Source organism: Pinus tabuliformis, chromosome 9 (assembly GCF_031772625.1).
Source record: "Pinus tabuliformis cultivar Carrire ecotype Pingquan chromosome 9, CPIR1, whole genome shotgun sequence".
NCBI classification, from domain to species: Eukaryota; Viridiplantae; Streptophyta; class Pinopsida; order Pinales; family Pinaceae; genus Pinus; species Pinus tabuliformis.
The window spans coordinates 1635501505-1635518763 of NC_142307.1; the positions used below are offsets into that span (position 1 = coordinate 1635501505).

The window sequence follows — 17259 nt, forward strand, 5'->3', positions numbered from 1 at the left end:
TCTGGCATGATTAGCATTCAACTTGCATTTTACGAGATAGTAAAACTCATCACTGGACTCTGGCATGATTAGCATTCAACTTGCATTTTACGAGATAGTAAAGATACATGGACAAGGTATCTCTAGAACATGACATCATGCTCCTGAGTAACAAATCTAAAAGAAATCTGTATAAACAAAACAAATAAATTTCCAACTGGCTTATCACATATTTCCTTAAAATTTGTTCCAAAACTCAAACTGGACTGGACGATCTCTTATATCTAAACAAGACTAGGGACTTGAGGCTGTTGTGCAAATTACTGCATACACATTCCATGACAACCTGTACTACAAACTTTCAAATATAATATTGGCTCCCATATCCCTCTCAAGGAATTATAAGTTTTTCTCCAGCATAGATGGTGTCATCAGTGTACTTATTTGCAGATTTTATTTGATCAACTGAAACCTGCACTCAACCAAGGAAACAGAACCAGTTACACAAGACTTATACAATGGATAGAAGGGAACAAGATGGCAACTTTAGTTTCACATGCATTCAAAAAGCTGAACAGCAACTACGCTAAGAAATGCTCTACAATAAGGTGGAACAAAGAATAAAGATACTTGATAAATAGAGTCAGACCACTCACCAAAAGAAGTTAGTTAAAGCTTGTTATGCATACCAAATGACAAATACTAATCATTCACATCGCAATATGGGTTGGAAATTAATAATTCTGGAGGCACCAAATACAAGAGTTCAATACAACGATAAAGCTTATTAATAAACGCAGGGTAGCATTGTCATGCAGGGCACACCAATCACCCATTTGCTACATGAGTTTCCAAAGCATCACTGGACTCTGGCATGATTAGCATTCAACTTGCATTTTACGAGATAGTAAAGATACATGGACAGGGTATCTCTAGAACATGACAACGTGCCCCTGAGTAACAAATCTAAAAGAAATATGTATAAACAAAACAAATACATTTCCAACTGGCTTATCACATATTTCCTTAAAATTTGTGACTTGATGCGCATGGCCAAGGCGAGGATGTTGTAACCGCGATCTCTAAGACTGAGTGCTGCATCTTGCAGCATGAAGGGCGTTATGACATTCAGAGAGTTCACTCACGAAGTTGCATAAGCATTCGTGCCATAATCCTAGATTTACTTCTCTGAGCCCATTAGACTTGAATGCTATTCTTCGACACAAAAAAATTGCATACTTCTTCATGCATGGCAAATATCAGTGCTAAATGGTGTTCAGCATCCTTGTAATTATGATAAATTTCAGGTGATTGAATTACGATATAACTTTCAGGAAATTTAATTTGATTTGTAGATTCCAAAACATTTTAGTAATCAAATTTCCTTAATATTCTGCAATCTTGAATTTCATTACGTGTGCTCTTAACAACGCTCAGCAGATTTTGCTAGTTTCGATCAGAAGATTGCACCCTCACATTTCTTTGAAGGATCTGGATGAAATGGCATGTTTATTATTATTACTGGCAATGCCGTATCTATGGCGATCTGGCCTCTTCTGTGAATTCTACTCGTTTACTGGCATTCCATTTTAGTTTCTCTTTGAACCATCTCAGCTCTACGGTTGTTTCCCATCGATAAAGAAAATCCATGGCTTAAGGAGATTCTCATGACAGAGAAAAGAAAGGAAAGCGCGAAGTCATACTTGACATACATAAAATTAAGAAACCATGAAAGAAAAGAATTAAAGGAATCATAACCATTATATAAATTGCCATTGTTCCATTACAGTTCAAGCAAAATGTGGCTTCTTGATAGAGGAACATAACATGCTGCATTCATAGACATTTAATTGCTTGCTTCCTGGACATGATTTCTCATGGATACCACTGTACTCAAATTGCAAAGGCAAAATACATCACAAATACACAGACAGCAACTAAAATAAAAGAATCTTTAGCTCCTTATTGACCTACTACTACTCATGATGATCACCAGTGCTGCTGTTTCCGTAAAACCCCATCTGATCCTCTGAGCTCATCAAGAGGGACCAAAGAATCTCGCTGCTGTCGCTGGAAGCCCACTCCATCAGATCCATAGAGCTTATGAGCGGCCGAAGAATCTCATGCACGACTATCCAGCTGTTGCTGAAAACATCCGCAATCTTTATACCCACATAATTGACAGAGAAGGGTTTGTTGTCGCTCACAACCAGCGATTGCCCGTGGAGGAGAGTCTTCAATCTTGTGCCCGCCGGAAGCTACACCAGATCTGCCAAAGGCAGCCTCATGTTGGGAACCACATGGTATCTCACATTGTTCGAAAATTCTTGGCCTTCGCTTGAGAAAACGGAATCGTCGCTGAGAGTAAAGATGGTGAGGTTTTGCAGGCGCAGAAGCTCAGGGGACTTGATGCGCATGGCTAAGGCGAGGATGCTGTAACCGCGATCTCTAAGACTGAGTGCTGCATCTTGCAGCATGAAGGGCGTTATGACATTCAGGGGATGATCAGGACCAGGACTAGTTGATGATGATGGTGACAACCAACGATTGCCCGTGGAGGAGAGTCTTCAGTCTTGTGCCCGTCGGAAGCTGCCCCAGATCTACCAAAGGCAGCCTCATGTTGGGAACCACATGGTACCTCACATTGTTCGAAAATTCTTGGCCTTCGCTTGAGAAAATGGAATCGTCGCTGAGAGTAAAGATGGTGAGGTTTTGCAGGCGCAGAAGCTCAAGGGACTTGATGCGCATGGCCAAGGTGAGGATGCTGTAACCGCGATCTCTAAGGCTGAGCACTGCATCTTGCAGCATGAAGGGCGTTATGACATTCAGGGGATGATCAGGACCAGGACTAGCTGATGATGATGGTGATGGTGACATCATTGCAGGAACAGGGGCTCCTGCAGTTGTGTCATAATTACTGTGATCAAGATCAAGCTCAAGAAGCAGCTTGTCCACACCATGGATCGCTAACAGCCCGTCATTGAGAATGTCAGGATGCGAGACAAGAACTCCATTAATGTACACTGGATGATACTCGATCGGCATCTGAGTGGAGGGAGAGATGGAATCTTGGCGGCCACCTCCGTGAGAATTACCTGTGACGACGAGGCTGCAGTGGGCGGCAATGGCTTCCAGGTTTGTTCCATTGGGTAGCTTTTGCAGATCGGCGTAGGTGAAGAGGCCCTTGGCGATGTGGTGGAAGAAGGCCCATCATTGAGTGACAACTGTCTTAAGGATGGAAGGACGATCTAATGGCTGGAGTTTATTCCATCGTCTAACAATCGATCTAAGGGCCCATAACGAGACAGCGCGGCATGGAGGGGAGTTCCCCTCAGAGGGAACGCCTTACGGCGTAAATATATGCAGAGTGGGGGCGAAAGCTCAAGAGTAAGTGGGTAGAGTCTATACATTGTTGTTGCTACACATTATTTACATCACACCCATTCAAAAGAAGAGAGCCCCAACAAAATTTCAATGTCTCATGTAGATATGGCTAAGAGAATTCTATAGCTATTAGAGGAATTATTTGATAAAAATGCTTCAGCGTGGCCAACTGACTTGCTTTTCTCTGCTACATTATAAGTTATAACCATAGTATTTGCAGTCTATTAATTGCTTCTGATGGCTTTTGGATAGTAATATAGTTTACTTTATCTTCCATGCTCTCATGGCATGATATGCATTAGGATTCATAAGCATTAAGCCCTGTCCACTGATCATGTTTCTTTTCTAGATTATAAATAGGTACCCATCCAGAAAACCTGTTTTGGTAGGGTTTTTTTATGCTAGCATGGTATCTTCGTCTTCTATGCTATCTATAAATGCTCAACGCTCTCCAGCCCTGTCCGTTGAACACGTCTCTTTTGGAGTAGAATTGGTATCCACCAATAAAACCGAGTAAAGCTCCAACCAGGAATAAGCTGCCCGCCTTCATAAACTAAATCCAGTTAGAAGATTTCTAAATACCTTTCAAACGTATTTCTAAAACATCATGGACCTGTCCGTCATGGTTCCCAATATAGGAAAGTGTCAATGTTTTCCTAGTTGCATATAGTCTTGTATAACCAAGCTCGTTGCTTCGGTAAAGAGATCTAACAGGTTGTGGAAAGATAGGATCTGTTGGGTGATCAGGCCTAGGTTCCCAAATTGGTTGCCAGTCTTGTCCACCCATTCCAATTACAACATGTATGGGAAGATCAGCTTCACTGTCCATGCTTCCACATGAAAAGTTTTTCATTGGACAAAACTTCTCATACTTGTGAACATGGCCCCATAAGACCAGGTTGACTCTATACTTAACTAGCAGAGGCTCCAAGTGTTCAATCATTTTTTCTCGTAGGGGCTGTTCACTGACTGCATTGTCAGTGGTATACATTGGACGGTGACCTTGAAATACAACAAATGGCGTCTGTTAAAATGCTAATTTCAACCGCTCAGCAGTTTTGGAAAACCGCCCAGATTTTTCCCGCATCTCCAAATTTGAAACCAGCAGTCATGGCAGCGTCAGGCGTCGAGTCAGGAGCGCGGTGTATTGTGCCTGCGCACAATTTTTTTAAGTAATGGTGTTTTGTGGTGGCTGCGCACAGTAGTGCGATTTTGGTAAATGCACAGCAGTGCGATAAAACAAAAACAGGGATGTAATGGTTTTGGTGGCCATTGTAAAACAGAGGTGCATTGTAATGGTGTGGACCCTGTGTTTTTTTTGTTCATTGAAATGTATTGAACGCACAGCAGTGCGAAAATTTTGAAGAACAGAGGGTTGTTTTGTAATATCCACAGCAGTGGAAAATCTGTGAGAGCAGCAGAGTTTTTTTTTAATTCCCTCTTTGTACAGAGGAAGAAATTTGTAACAGAGTTTCAGTTTTTTTTAAATTAATAGAAATGTGTTGTGAATGTGTAATGGACTGTGTTCTGAATTAATTTTTATTAAAAGCTTCCCTGTGCACAAAGATCCTGGAACAGTGGAAACAGAGCATTGGCTCTGTGGTGTCTGTGTGTTTGGTTTTTGGTATTTTCTCCAAAAAAAATAAAATACCCAACAGTGGTATCAGAGCTAGTCCAGGCTCTTTGAAGACTCAAAGAAGCTGAAGGAAGGTGTTGCAGCAGCAGTAAAGCTTCTCCAGCAGTGTGAAGTTTCAGCCAAAGGGATTCAGGTATTTCTCAAGTTTTTGAGTTATTGTTGAAGGAACTGTCAGTGATTTTAAAGAAAACACAGTCAAGTATTTAAAGCTTAGATAAGAATGGCAAGGTCAAAGAAGAAAGCCTCCAAACCTGCTAAAAATGTGTCTCCCTCCTCTACTAAACTAGAAGGCAATCCATTAGAATACATTCTATTTGAAACCCCAAAGTTTGATGGAAACTTTGATGTATGGGAAATAATGATGAGGGCTTTCCTAATGTCTGAGGGGATTGAAGTCTGGGAGTCAGTGATTGATGACAGCAAGATGGATAAAGAATCCATGGAGTATGATGCACAAGCAGTAAAACTAATCTTGGATGGACTGCCTGATTCTGTGAAGAAGAATCTAGGAAAATATACATCAACAAAAGATATATGGGACAGACTGCATGACCTTCATGCAAAGGGAGCACTGACCATGACAATGAGTCAAGAAGAACCCATCATAGAAGCTGAGAATGAAAAGCTTGACCTCATCAAGATTCAGGTAAGAGAAAGAGATGAAGAGCTTACCAAGCTGAAGAAGGAGCTTGATCAATGCAAGGAGAAACATCATGAAGAAGTCATATCTATGACAAATCAGCTGAATGAAGCAAAGAAGCAGGCAGATGCCTTGACAAGTCAACTTGAACAAAGGCACAAGAGAGTGAACAAACTTGTAGAAGAGATTGGACAGTACAAGGTAGAGGTCTCCTCCCTTAAGTCCGAACTACAAGAAGCCAAGAAGCAGGCACAAGAAGCTGAGAAGAAAATGGAGAGCAGTCAAGCAGAAATCTCCAAAATGAAGACAGACATAATCTCCTTCAAAATAGTAGCAGCTGAAGCTACTCGTAGCAAGGAAGAAACTGAGGGACAACTAGCAAAGAGAAATGATGTATGTGAAAAGTTAGAAGAAGAGATTGTCCTCCTCAGGAAGAAGGTTGAAGGGATGAACAAAATGATGAAGAGCTCTCAAGCTTTGGATGACATGCTCAGCTATCACAGATCTCCATATGATAAATCAGGACTTGGGTATGTAGGTGAACCCTCAAACAAGGATGAGGATGCTTTAAGCAAGGGAGATGTGAAGAAGCCAGAAAGAGATGGTGATGCTCCTAGTTTCAGCAAAGGCAAGGAGAAAAATGAAGGCTGCAATAGAAGAAATCCTGCTCCAAGAAGAGAACCAGCTCCAAGAAGAAATGTAGCTGATGGCAAAAAGGCAAGAGGCAATGGTGATCATCAAAGGATCTCAAGGCAGCAAGGCTTCAGAAGTACATCTAGAAAACCTCCATCTCCCAGGTACCAAAGTTCATTTTATGGTTATTGTTATGCTTGCTCAAACTTTGGTCATATGGCAAAAGACTGTAGAACATTTCATGGAGATAGATGTTGTGGTCCCCGACAATCTCCAAGAAATAATTTCACAAGAAGAAATCATGAATCTTTATTCATGAAGAATGTTGAATGCTTCAAGTGTCATAACATTGGGCATATGGCACGTGACTGTAACTTGACATGGGTTCTTACACAAGCTAGACCCACACAAAAGAAGAAAGTTACACAAGTATGGAGAAGAAAAGAAATACAGTGTGAAAGCCCCTTAAGCAACGCAGCTGATCTAAGTTTGTTTTGAGAAAAATTGTTAAAAGAAGACAAGCATACATTAAATCTTTGTTAATCCCTCTAAAAGGTAATATGCAGCAGTGATGAAATCAGCAATGTTTTTGCTTTGTTTTTATGCAATATGCACAGAAATGCATAAAGAAGAAAAGATGGCAGCGCTGAAATGTAAAGAGCAGCAGCGAGATAAGAGAAAAGTGCAAAGCATGGAGACCCTCACAGCAGTGGGAAGACAAAATATAAAACAGCAGTTTGAAATTTTTTTTTATAATGCAATATGCATAGAAATGCATAAAGAAAAACAGGGGCAGCGCATAGTTTTAATGCACATGGAATGAATGAGAATGTGTGAGGCAGCAGAAAGTCAAAGGAATTGCACAACAGTGCATTGTGTAATTAAAAAGATGAAGACTAAGATTGTGTGAAGCAAGGGTGCATGAGAAAAGGCAGCAGCCTGTATTGTTTTTGTGGAGAATGAAGTGCCAAGAGTATGGGCACAGCAGTATGATGAAACAAAAGGCAGCGACAGTGCAAATTGCAGAGGCAATGCAGCAGCAAGAAGTTATGGACAGCAGCATGATGGCAAGAAGGAGAAGCACACAGCAATGCAAATAAAAAAAATGCAGCAGCAAGAAGTTTTGAACAGCAGCACATGCAAAAGAAATTTTCCTTACAGCGGTAAAGGTAAATGTAATGAATTTGTTGTTCATTGAATTGAAATGCAATAGATGCAACAGCAGTGAGTGTAAGAAATGTTTACACACAGCAGTGTAAATTTGTAAGTTGGGACAGTGTAATTGTTCCAGAAAAGACAGAATATTTTGTCTTTGAAAAGTGCAGAAGCAGTGCAAGTGTAGACACAGCAGTGTGGGGTAGACGCAGCAAAGAAGATGGCACAACAGTGCAGCAGAGAATATGCATCAGCATGGGAGAACATTGTAATGAGTTTGCACACACAGTAGTGCAATGATTGTTTGTTTTTGAAACTGCATGTAAAGCAGTGTCATTAGTGAATCCCTCAGTCAAGAGGAAGATGCTTTTCATCATAGTGTGGTAAATCCCTCTATCAAGAGGATGATGCTTTTTCAGCATAGTCACAGGTGAATCCCTCTGTCAAGAGAAAGGTGCTCTTCAGCACATTGTTATGGTGAATCCCTCTGTCATGAGGAAGGTGCTCTTAAGCACAGTTTCAGGTTAATCCCTCTATTAAGAGGAAGACAACTTTGTTGTGTGTGGAACTGCATCAGAAGCAGTTGGTGAATCCCTCTATGTGAGGATGATATCTTTGTAACAGCAGTACTGAGGAATCCCTCTATGTGAGGAAGTGTTTGGATAAGATTGAATGCCCAGCAGTTGAAATTAAAGGGGAGTGTTGAAATGCTAATTTCAACCGCTCAGCAGTTTTGGAAAACCGCCCAGATTTTTCCCGCATCTCCAAATTTGAAACCAGCAGTCATGGCAGCGTCATGCGTCGAGTCAGGAGCGCGGTGTATTGTGCCTGCGCACAATTTTTTTAAGTAATGGTGTTTTGTGGTGGCTGCGCACAGTAGTGCGATTTTGGTAAATGCACAGCAGTGCGATAAAACAAAAACAGGGATGTAATGGTTTTGGTGGCCATTGTAAAACAGAGGTGCATTGTAATGGTGTGGACCCTGTGTTTTTTTTGTTCATTGAAATGTATTGAACGCACAGCAGTGCGAAAATTTTGAAGAACAGAGGGTTGTTTTGTAATATCCACAGCAGTGGAAAATCTGTGAGAGCAGCAGAGTTTTTTTTTTTAATTCCCTCTTTGTACAGAGGAAGAAATTTGTAACAGAGTTTCAGTTTTTTTTAAATTAATAGAAATGTGTTGTGAATGTGTAATGGACTGTGTTCTGAGTTAATTTTTATTAAAAGCTTCCCTGTGCACAAAGATCCTGGAACAGTGGAAACAGAGCATTGGCTCTGTGGTGTCTGTGTGTTTGGTTTTTGGTATTTTCTCCAAAAAAAAATAAAAAACCCAACAGCGTCTTGTTTCTATCAACCTTTTTCAGGTCTTGCTCTATGAAAGCATATTGATCACTTCCTCGTAAAAAATTAGTTTCAGTGGACATATACAAGAAATGTACAACTCCCAAGTCAAATGAATAGTAGAGATTTTTTGTTGATGGGGCAGCATTTCCAGTTGGAAAAGAAGAATCACCGGGCATCTGAAACTTTAAGCTGTAAGGGACCCCACATTCACCACCTCCGTCAGTTCCATACACTTTGGTTGACCATTCAGGTTTCCACGGCTGTAATGGCCAGTCATACTCATGATTTCCCATGCATACATGATAAGGAACCTTGGATGCAAGAGGCTCAATCTGAGTAAAGAATGCATCCCATAGCCATGCATAGCCTCTGGCATAGCTGATGTCACCAATATGAGAAATAAATGTAGGTTTATCCCCAAGCTCTTCAAGGTCGCGCTTTAGCCATTTGACTGTACGCTTGCTCTCTTCCTGGGTCCAGAGAAAAGTTTTGTAAGGTACAGAGACTCCCAAATCACCAAAGAGGAATGCAATAGTTTCGTCTGAATCTTTATCTAAAGAAACAAAACTCTAAATTGAACTCCAGCCACCCTCATCGCTTCCGACCTGTCATATAAATGGTGCGCACACATTCTGTTACATAACTTTTTTATCTTTGAGCTCAACATGAGAGACTTAGGTCTAAAACACAACATAAAATAAAAAATAGTAGTAATTAGCAGAAAACGCATTTACTGATCGACGCTCACTTCATTTACAAATACATAACCACATGACTTCCGAAATATTTGTTTTTATACAATACTGAAAGGATTATTGAAACCATAATCACAAAAAATGGGAAATATTGTCCACGAAACAGAAAATTCCGTAAGCTGTGTTTCTAAACTTGTTCAAAACAAATGGAGTTATTTAGGATTTATGGCCTAATTTAGGGGTTTTCAAATCAGACACGTACAATCTTCAAATTTTCATGCCAAATACAAAAGAGAAAAAAGTGAAGAAAACCAGTGAATAGAGGAGTCAAACCATTTCATGTGGACATTTTTCTTGCATATCTATACAAAATCCGGGCCAATATATTCTCAAAAGAGAGAAGTAAAAGAATCAAGTAATCACGTTCTCAGCGGTTTTCTTTGTTTCTCATATTCATCATCAGAAAAGTATAACAAAGCCTGCTGATAGAAAACTGTGTAAATTGGCTACGAGGTATCTCTGCATTAGTCTGTAAGACTCGTTTCTTTTAACTCCAATGCTTATGATCCTCTTTGAAATTGGGAAATCCCTCCTGTTCTTCCCCACTTGTTTTGTGATGAACTTTTGATTGCAACTAAAGGGGTGGGGAAACATCTCTTGTTTATTCCTATTTCCTTCCATATTGGAATATTCTGAAATAAAATCCGTTGAAACTAAGGTTATCAGAACCAGAATCCCAATATTACAAACCAGAAACAGAATTTCCAATATTATCAACCAAAACCAGAGTTGGACTGGAAGCAACATGCTATAAAAGGAGTGCTTGAGAGAGTTTCATAAAGCAAGTTTTTTTGTTCAAAGGATCTCCCCTCAACGAGTGGTTGATATGTATATCGATGGATTAAAGGATTCCATTAGGGGTTATGTCAAGGCTTTGAAGCCCAGTACCTTGGAGGCGCCTATTCAAAAGTTGTTATGAGTCAAATTGCAACTAGTTCAGCTTCCAAACTTCCCATAGCATCAAAAGTAGACTCTTAGGGTAATGAAAAATCCAACTTCTCTTTTGTCTTGAATATTAGCCCATCAAAAGCTAGATTTTTGGACCCTAAGAATCTTTGATCTGCATTCAAAGGGGCTTTGCTACACTTGGAAAGAAACCTGGTCCAAGGGACACAAAAGCAAGGCTTCTGGAAAGATTCATATGACTGAGATTGTAGATATTTATACTGAAACAACTGATAGCAACCAAGACGAACAAACAGCCACAGGAGCACACAATGGATAAAGAAGACCAAGAACCACAAAACAAACTGCCTCCCTTGTTGTCATGTAGGGAATTACTCAATACCAGACTTACGAGGATAAAATGGAAACTAAGGACAGAAATGTGGCAGCCTCAAAGATTCTAATAATACTTTTCAATTTATAGATGAAAAGCTGAAGGACATCCATGAGCATAAAAGATGTCTAATCACAAAACTTCCAAATTGCAGTTGCACGTCTATGAATTAAACTCTAATTTTTATGTTGTGACACTAGCAGGGTTGATGAGGTCATAGGAATTCAATGGTTGAAGACTCTGGGCCAAGTCCACATGAAACTGGAGGTCATATGTAAAAATTAAGGATAATAGCTGACTATTGTTGAAGGACTGCAATTGAGTGCAACAGACTGATTTCAGCAAATAAAGTCCAAACACTTGCTACAATTGAACTATGTCCCATTTTCCTATGTACTTCAATGAAGGGTTGGCATGGTAGGGTTAAGACTGTTGAAACAACAATGCAAAAAGATGTACAGCCACTGAATGAATTTGCAAATGTATTCCAAGAACTGCCCTGTGGATTGCAATGAGATAGAAGAAAGAAATCTATTTATGTAGTGATTGCTCAGTTGATTAAGTATGCCTATTTTATTTCTGTAGGCACTGTAGGTGCTAACAGAATTCCTCCTTCAATGAAAGATCTACCAGTAGAAAAGGTGACATGGGAATGCCCAGATATTCTACAACACCCAACACTACAATTGCTTTGGGGCAAAGTAATTCAAGGAGAGGGGACTGTTACAACACTCTAGGATAATCAGCTTCAACATTAGTTGATCAATAACTCAGTCTACTTTTGTTGGTCAGACTAATTAACAAAAAAAGTGGGAGTTAAAAGAAAAATAATCAGTAAATTAGTCAAATTATGTTAATAGGCAGTCAATTTAATTAACGCAAAAGGTGAAATTTTGTTATAAAAAGAACTTTAAGCCTAAGAATAAGACATGAATGGAATATTTGTTATGGATAGTGGAAAAGTAGCTCTTTGTTTTTATACAATACTGAAAGGATTATTGAAACCATAATCACAAAAAATGGGAAATATTGTCCACGAAACAGAAAATTCCGTAAGCTGTGTTTCTAAACTTGTTCAAAACAAATGGAGTTATTTAGGATTTATGGCCTAATTTAGGGGTTTTCAAATCAGACACGTACAATCTTCAAATTTTCATGCCAAATACAAAAGAGAAAAAAGTGAAGAAAACCAGTGAATAGAGGAGTCAAACCATTTCATGTGGACATTTTTCTTGCATATCTATACAAAATCCGGGCCAATATATTCTCAAAAGAGAGAAGTAAAAGAATCAAGTAATCACGTTGTCAGCGGTTTTCTTTGTTTCTCATATTCATCATCAGAAAAGTATAACAAAGCCTGCTGATAGAAAACTGTGTAAATTGGCTACAAGGTATCTCTGCATTAGTCTGTAAGACTCGTTTCTTTTAACTCCAATGCTTATGATCCTCTTTGAAATTGGGAAATCCCTCCTGTTCTTCCCCACTTGTTTTGTGATGAACTTTTGATTGCAACTAAAGGGGTGGGGAGATATCTCTTGTTTATTCCTATTTCCTTCCATATTGGAATATTCTGAAATAAAATCCGTTGAAACTAAGGTTATCAGAACCAGAATCCCAATATTACAAACCAGAAAACAGAATTTCCAATATTATCAACCAAAACCAGAGTTGGACTGGAAGCAACATGCTATAAAAGGAGTGCTTGAGAGAGTTTCATAAAGCAAGTTTTTTTGTTCAAAGGATCTCCCCTCAACGAGTGGTTGATATGTATATCGATGGATTAAAGGAGTCCATTAGGGGTTATGTCAAGGCTTTGAAGCCCAGTACCTTGGAGGCGCCTATTCAAAAGTTGTTATGAGTCAAATTGCAACTAGTTCAGCTTCCAAACTTCCCATAGCATCAAAAGTAGACTCTTAGGGTAATGAAAAATCCAACTTCTCTTTTGTCTTGAATATTAGCCCATCAAAAGCTAGATTTTTGGACCCTAAGAATCTTTGATCTGCGTTCAAAGGGGCTTTGCTACACTTGGAAAGAAACCTGGTCCAAGGGACACAAAAGCAAGGCTTCTGGAAAGATTCATATGACTGAGATTGTAGATATTTATACTGAAACAACTGATAGCAACCAAGACGAACAAACAGCCACAGGAGCACATAATGGATAAAGAAGACCAAGAACCACAAAACAAACTGCCTCCCTTGTTGTCATGTAGGGAATTACTCAATACCAGACTTACGAGGATAAAATGGAAACTAAGGACAGAAATGTGGCAGCCTCAAAGATTCTAATAATACTTTTCAATTTATAGATGAAAAGCTGAAGGACATCCATGAGCATAAAAGATGTCTGATCACAAAACTTCCAAATAATGGTCGTCAATGATACTATGATGGAGTGCAGGGTGATGATCAAGGGAATGGAATTGCAGTTGCACGTCTATGAATTAAACTCTAATTTTTATGTTGTGACACTAGCAGGGTTGATGAGGTCATAGGCATTCAATGGTTGAAGACTCTGGGCCAAGTCCACATGAAACTGGAGGTCATATGTAAAAATTAAGGATAATAGCTGACTATTGTTGAAGGACTGCAATTGAGTGCAACAGACTGATTTCAGCAAATAAAGTCCAAACACTTGCTACAATTGAACTATGTCCAATTTTCCTATGTACTTCAATGAAGGGTTGGCATGGTAGGGTTAAGACTCTTGAAACAACAATGCAAAAAGATGTACAGCCCACTGAATGAATTTGCAAAGGTATTCCAAGAACTGCCCTGTGGATTGCAATGAGATAGAAGAAAGAAATCTATTTATGTAGTGATTGGCCAGTTGATTAAGTATGCCTATTTTATTTCTGTAGGCATTGTAGGTGCTAACAGAATTCCTCCTTCAATGAAAGATCTACCAGCAGAAAAGGTGACATGGGAATGCCCAGATATTCTACAACACCCAACACTACAATTGCTTTGGGGCAAAGTAATTCAAGGAGAGGGGACTGTTACAACACTCTAGGATAATCAGCTTCAACATTAGTTGATCAATAACTCAGTCTACTTTTGTTGGTCAGACTAATTAACAAAAAAAGTGGGAGTTAAAAGAAAAATAATCAGTAAATTAGTCAAATTATGTTAATAGGCAGTGAATTTAATTAACGCAAAAGGTGAAATTTTGTTATAAAAAGAACATTAAGCCTAAGAATAAGACATGAATGGAATATTTGTTATGGATAGTGGAAAAGTAGCTCTTTAACCAAGTGCAACAGTCATACTTCTATTGAAGGTTACTCAACCTGAGTTGGGCATTCACACAGCCTTCTCAAGAAAGTTTCTTGTCATCTGTCACAAATCCCAGCCTCTAAATTCAGCCTTCACATCCAAGATTCTGAATGTTTTCAGAAATAGTTTTGTTTAGTCCCAATCCAGCCTGTATATCAGCAGAAAGCATATGGCCAGTACAACCATGTACGTCTTGTGGGAAACATCAACCATCCCTAGCAAATAAGAAATCGACCATTACAGTTCAAGCAAAATGTGGCTTCTTGATAGAGGAACATAACATGCTGCATTCATAGACATTTAATTGCTTGCTTCCTGGACATGATTTCTCATGGATACCACTGTACTCAAATTGCAAAGGCAAAATACATCACAAATGCACAGACAACAACTAAAATAAAAGAATCTTTAGCTCCTTATTGACCTACTACTACTCATGATGATCACCAGTGCTGCTGTTTCTGTAAAACCCCATCTGATCCTCTGAGCTCATCAAGAGGGACCGAAGAATCTCGCTGCTGTCGCTGGAAGCCCACTCCATCGGATCCACAGAGCTTATGAGCGGCCGAAGAATCTCATGCACGACTATCCATCTGTTGCTGAAAACATCCTCAATCTTTATACCCACATAATTGACAGAGAGGGGTTTGCTGTCGCTCACAACCAGCGATTGCCCATGGAGGAGAGTCTTCAGTCTTGTGCCCGCCGGAAGCTGCACCAGATCTGCCAAAGGCAGCCTCATGTTGGGAACCACATGGTACCTCACATTGTTCGAAAATTCTTGGCCTTCCCTTGAGAAAACGGAATCGTCGCTGAGAGTAAAGATGGTGAGGTTTTGCAGGCGCAGAAGCTCAGGGGACTTGATGCGCATGGCCAAGGCGAGGATGCTGTAACCGCGATCTCTAAGACTGAGCGCTGCATCTTGCAGCATGAAGGGCGTTATGACATTCAGGGATGATCAGGACCAGGACTAGCTGATGATGATGGTGACAACCAGCGATTGCCCGTGGAGGAGAGTCTTCAGTCTTGTGCCCGCCGGAAGCTGCACCAGATCTGCCAAAGGTAGCCTCATGTTGGGAATCACATGGTACCTCACATTGTTCGAAAATTCTTGGCCTTCGCTTGAGAAAACGGAATCGTTGCTGAGAGTAAAGATGGTGAGGTTTTGCGGCTTCCAGGTTTGTTCCGTTGGGCAGCTTTTGCAGATCGCGTACGTGAAGAGGCCCTGGCGATGAGGGGGGAGAAGGGCCATCATTGAGTGTGACAATTGTCTTAAGGAGGGAAGGACGATCTAATGGCTGGAGTTTATTCCATCGTCTAACAATCGATCTAAAGGCTCACAACGAAACAGCGCAGCATGAAGGGGAGTTTTTCTCAGAGGGAACGCCTTACGGCATAATTATATATAATATTTATATATGAGAGAGAGAATGAATATTTTATTTTTGAGTTTATAAATTCGGTAAATTAAACAATTTTCTCACTCTGAAATACCTCTCCTGTGAAATAACAAAAACATTTAAATATGACGAGGATTATAAATAAATTAATATTGTGCATAATACTTCATTCTCATTGAATGTGTGTTTTGGCAGGTTAATTTTTATGATATCGTGTGTTTTTCCACACCGTCATCTTAGAAAGAACGTAGATGGAGGGTCCTCTTGTTTATTTATCGGACGGTTTTAAAAGTTTTTGCACGTGAGTGATGGAAACATTGTTTGCACAAAGGACGGTGCCGAAGGTTTTCCACAGCGAGGGGAGTCTTAGCTGGAAACTAGTGGAACTTGTTTGGAAAGGTTTGGAACTTATGTGTATATTTATATTTGTTTATGTTGGTTAGAAAAGTAGAGGAGGTAAAAACACAAATTTAATCTATAAAATATATTATTTCGATTTTTTTTTATGATTTTTTTTATTGATTATATAAAATTTGATTTTTACAATAAATCCGGTGAAGAGTATTTATGATTTTTTGGACTGGTTATTCGTCCAAAATAATTCCATATATATATTTTAAATTTAATTTTCCTAAGATATAACTTAACTTGAACTCACTCGAAATGACTAAATTAACTGATTCTCATGAATTTACCAACTCTAACAAACTAAAGTAATTACAATTTCTAACATTTATTTTGTTAAATTGATGAGAGTCCAGCCAAAAGATTACGTTAAATAATTAAATTAAAAATTTATTTTAAAAAATTAATCTGTATATATTTATGAAGTTTCCTGACAATGGTATCCTATCAGGAAGCTTCTTTCCGTCAAGCATCCAATTTGAATCACTGTTTTATACATTGTAAACGTTATAATGAAAGCTCACATAGGCCGATAAGTCTTCAAGTTTAGTCAAGGCGCTTCATGATTCCGCGAAAATCTATTTTATTTTGTGGAGACTGGAGACCCACATTCCCACGTCAATCTTCACGCACCGGAACCTTCTTTGATATTTTACGGACTTCCAAAAGCTAACAGTTTAGTCAAGTATGTCGTCTATGCAATTATTCTTTTTATTTTCCATAGATTGGAATTGGAAACACAACTTTGGATAACCCAAAATTTCAAAGTTGGGCCTTCAGCCAAAAATACAGTAGCAAAAAATGTTATATTTATATCCGGCAAAGCAAAGCAAATCCAAAATATCAAGCAACCAACTGACCATGGGTCACTTGTGGTTACAGCTCCCATTCTCCCAATCCAAATTATTCTGCATCTTCGTCATGAGTCTGTTGCAAGTTGTACCTCAGTACTGCAATGCCATGAATATCTCAGAGGAAGGCAGAATTCTTATGCAGATTAAAAAGATGGAGTGGATAGACCCAAATAATTCTTTGAGCAGCTGGAACGCAACTGATGAGAGTCCGTGTAGTTGGAATGGAGTGTCTTGTGATACTCAATTCAAGCTACTTACTAAACTTAATCTCTCCAACACTAACATTTCAGGAACTCTGAGTTCTACTATATGCGGCCTTCAAAATCTGAAGGAGTTGATACTGACCGGGAATTTTTTCGGAGGTCCGTTCCCCTACGGATTGTTTGCGTGCAAGCGTTTGCAGACGCTCGATTTGTCAGGCAACCTGTTCGTGGGAAGTTTGCCGCACCGCATCCATGAACTGGCTGAGTTGCGCCATCTGCACTTGGATTATAACAACTTCTCTCGAGATATTCCTCCAG

At 39.4% G+C, this 17259-nt stretch overlaps 1 protein-coding gene and 2 pseudogenes across 4 annotated transcripts; all 3 read right to left on the reverse strand.

Moving 5' to 3' along the window:
• Positions 1-351: 351 nt before the first annotated feature.
• LOC149155107 (fasciclin-like arabinogalactan protein 21) lies at positions 352-15320 on the reverse strand. Of its 4 annotated transcripts, none has more exons than XM_089444552.1 (3): positions 14527-15320; positions 14094-14294; positions 352-451 (listed from the first exon to the last, which is right to left on the reverse strand). In XM_089444552.1, the coding sequence occupies exons 1-2, from the start codon at positions 15008-15010 to the stop codon at positions 14212-14214; spliced, it is 567 nt and encodes a 188-aa protein (XP_089300678.1). In that variant the 5' UTR covers positions 15011-15320; the 3' UTR covers positions 352-451; positions 14094-14211. The 4 variants fall into 4 exon arrangements, with proteins under 4 accessions (XP_089300678.1, XP_089300679.1, XP_089300682.1 ...); XM_089444553.1 differs by lacking the exon at positions 352-451 and adding an exon at positions 9037-9375; XM_089444556.1 differs by lacking the exons at positions 352-451; positions 14094-14294 and adding an exon at positions 9037-9375 and having other exon boundaries at positions 14508-15320.
• Positions 3470-4354, reverse strand: LOC149155108 (putative inactive purple acid phosphatase 2 pseudogene; annotated as a pseudogene).
• Positions 4413-10794, reverse strand: LOC149155109 (putative inactive purple acid phosphatase 2 pseudogene; annotated as a pseudogene).
• Positions 15321-17259: the final 1939 nt, after the last annotated feature.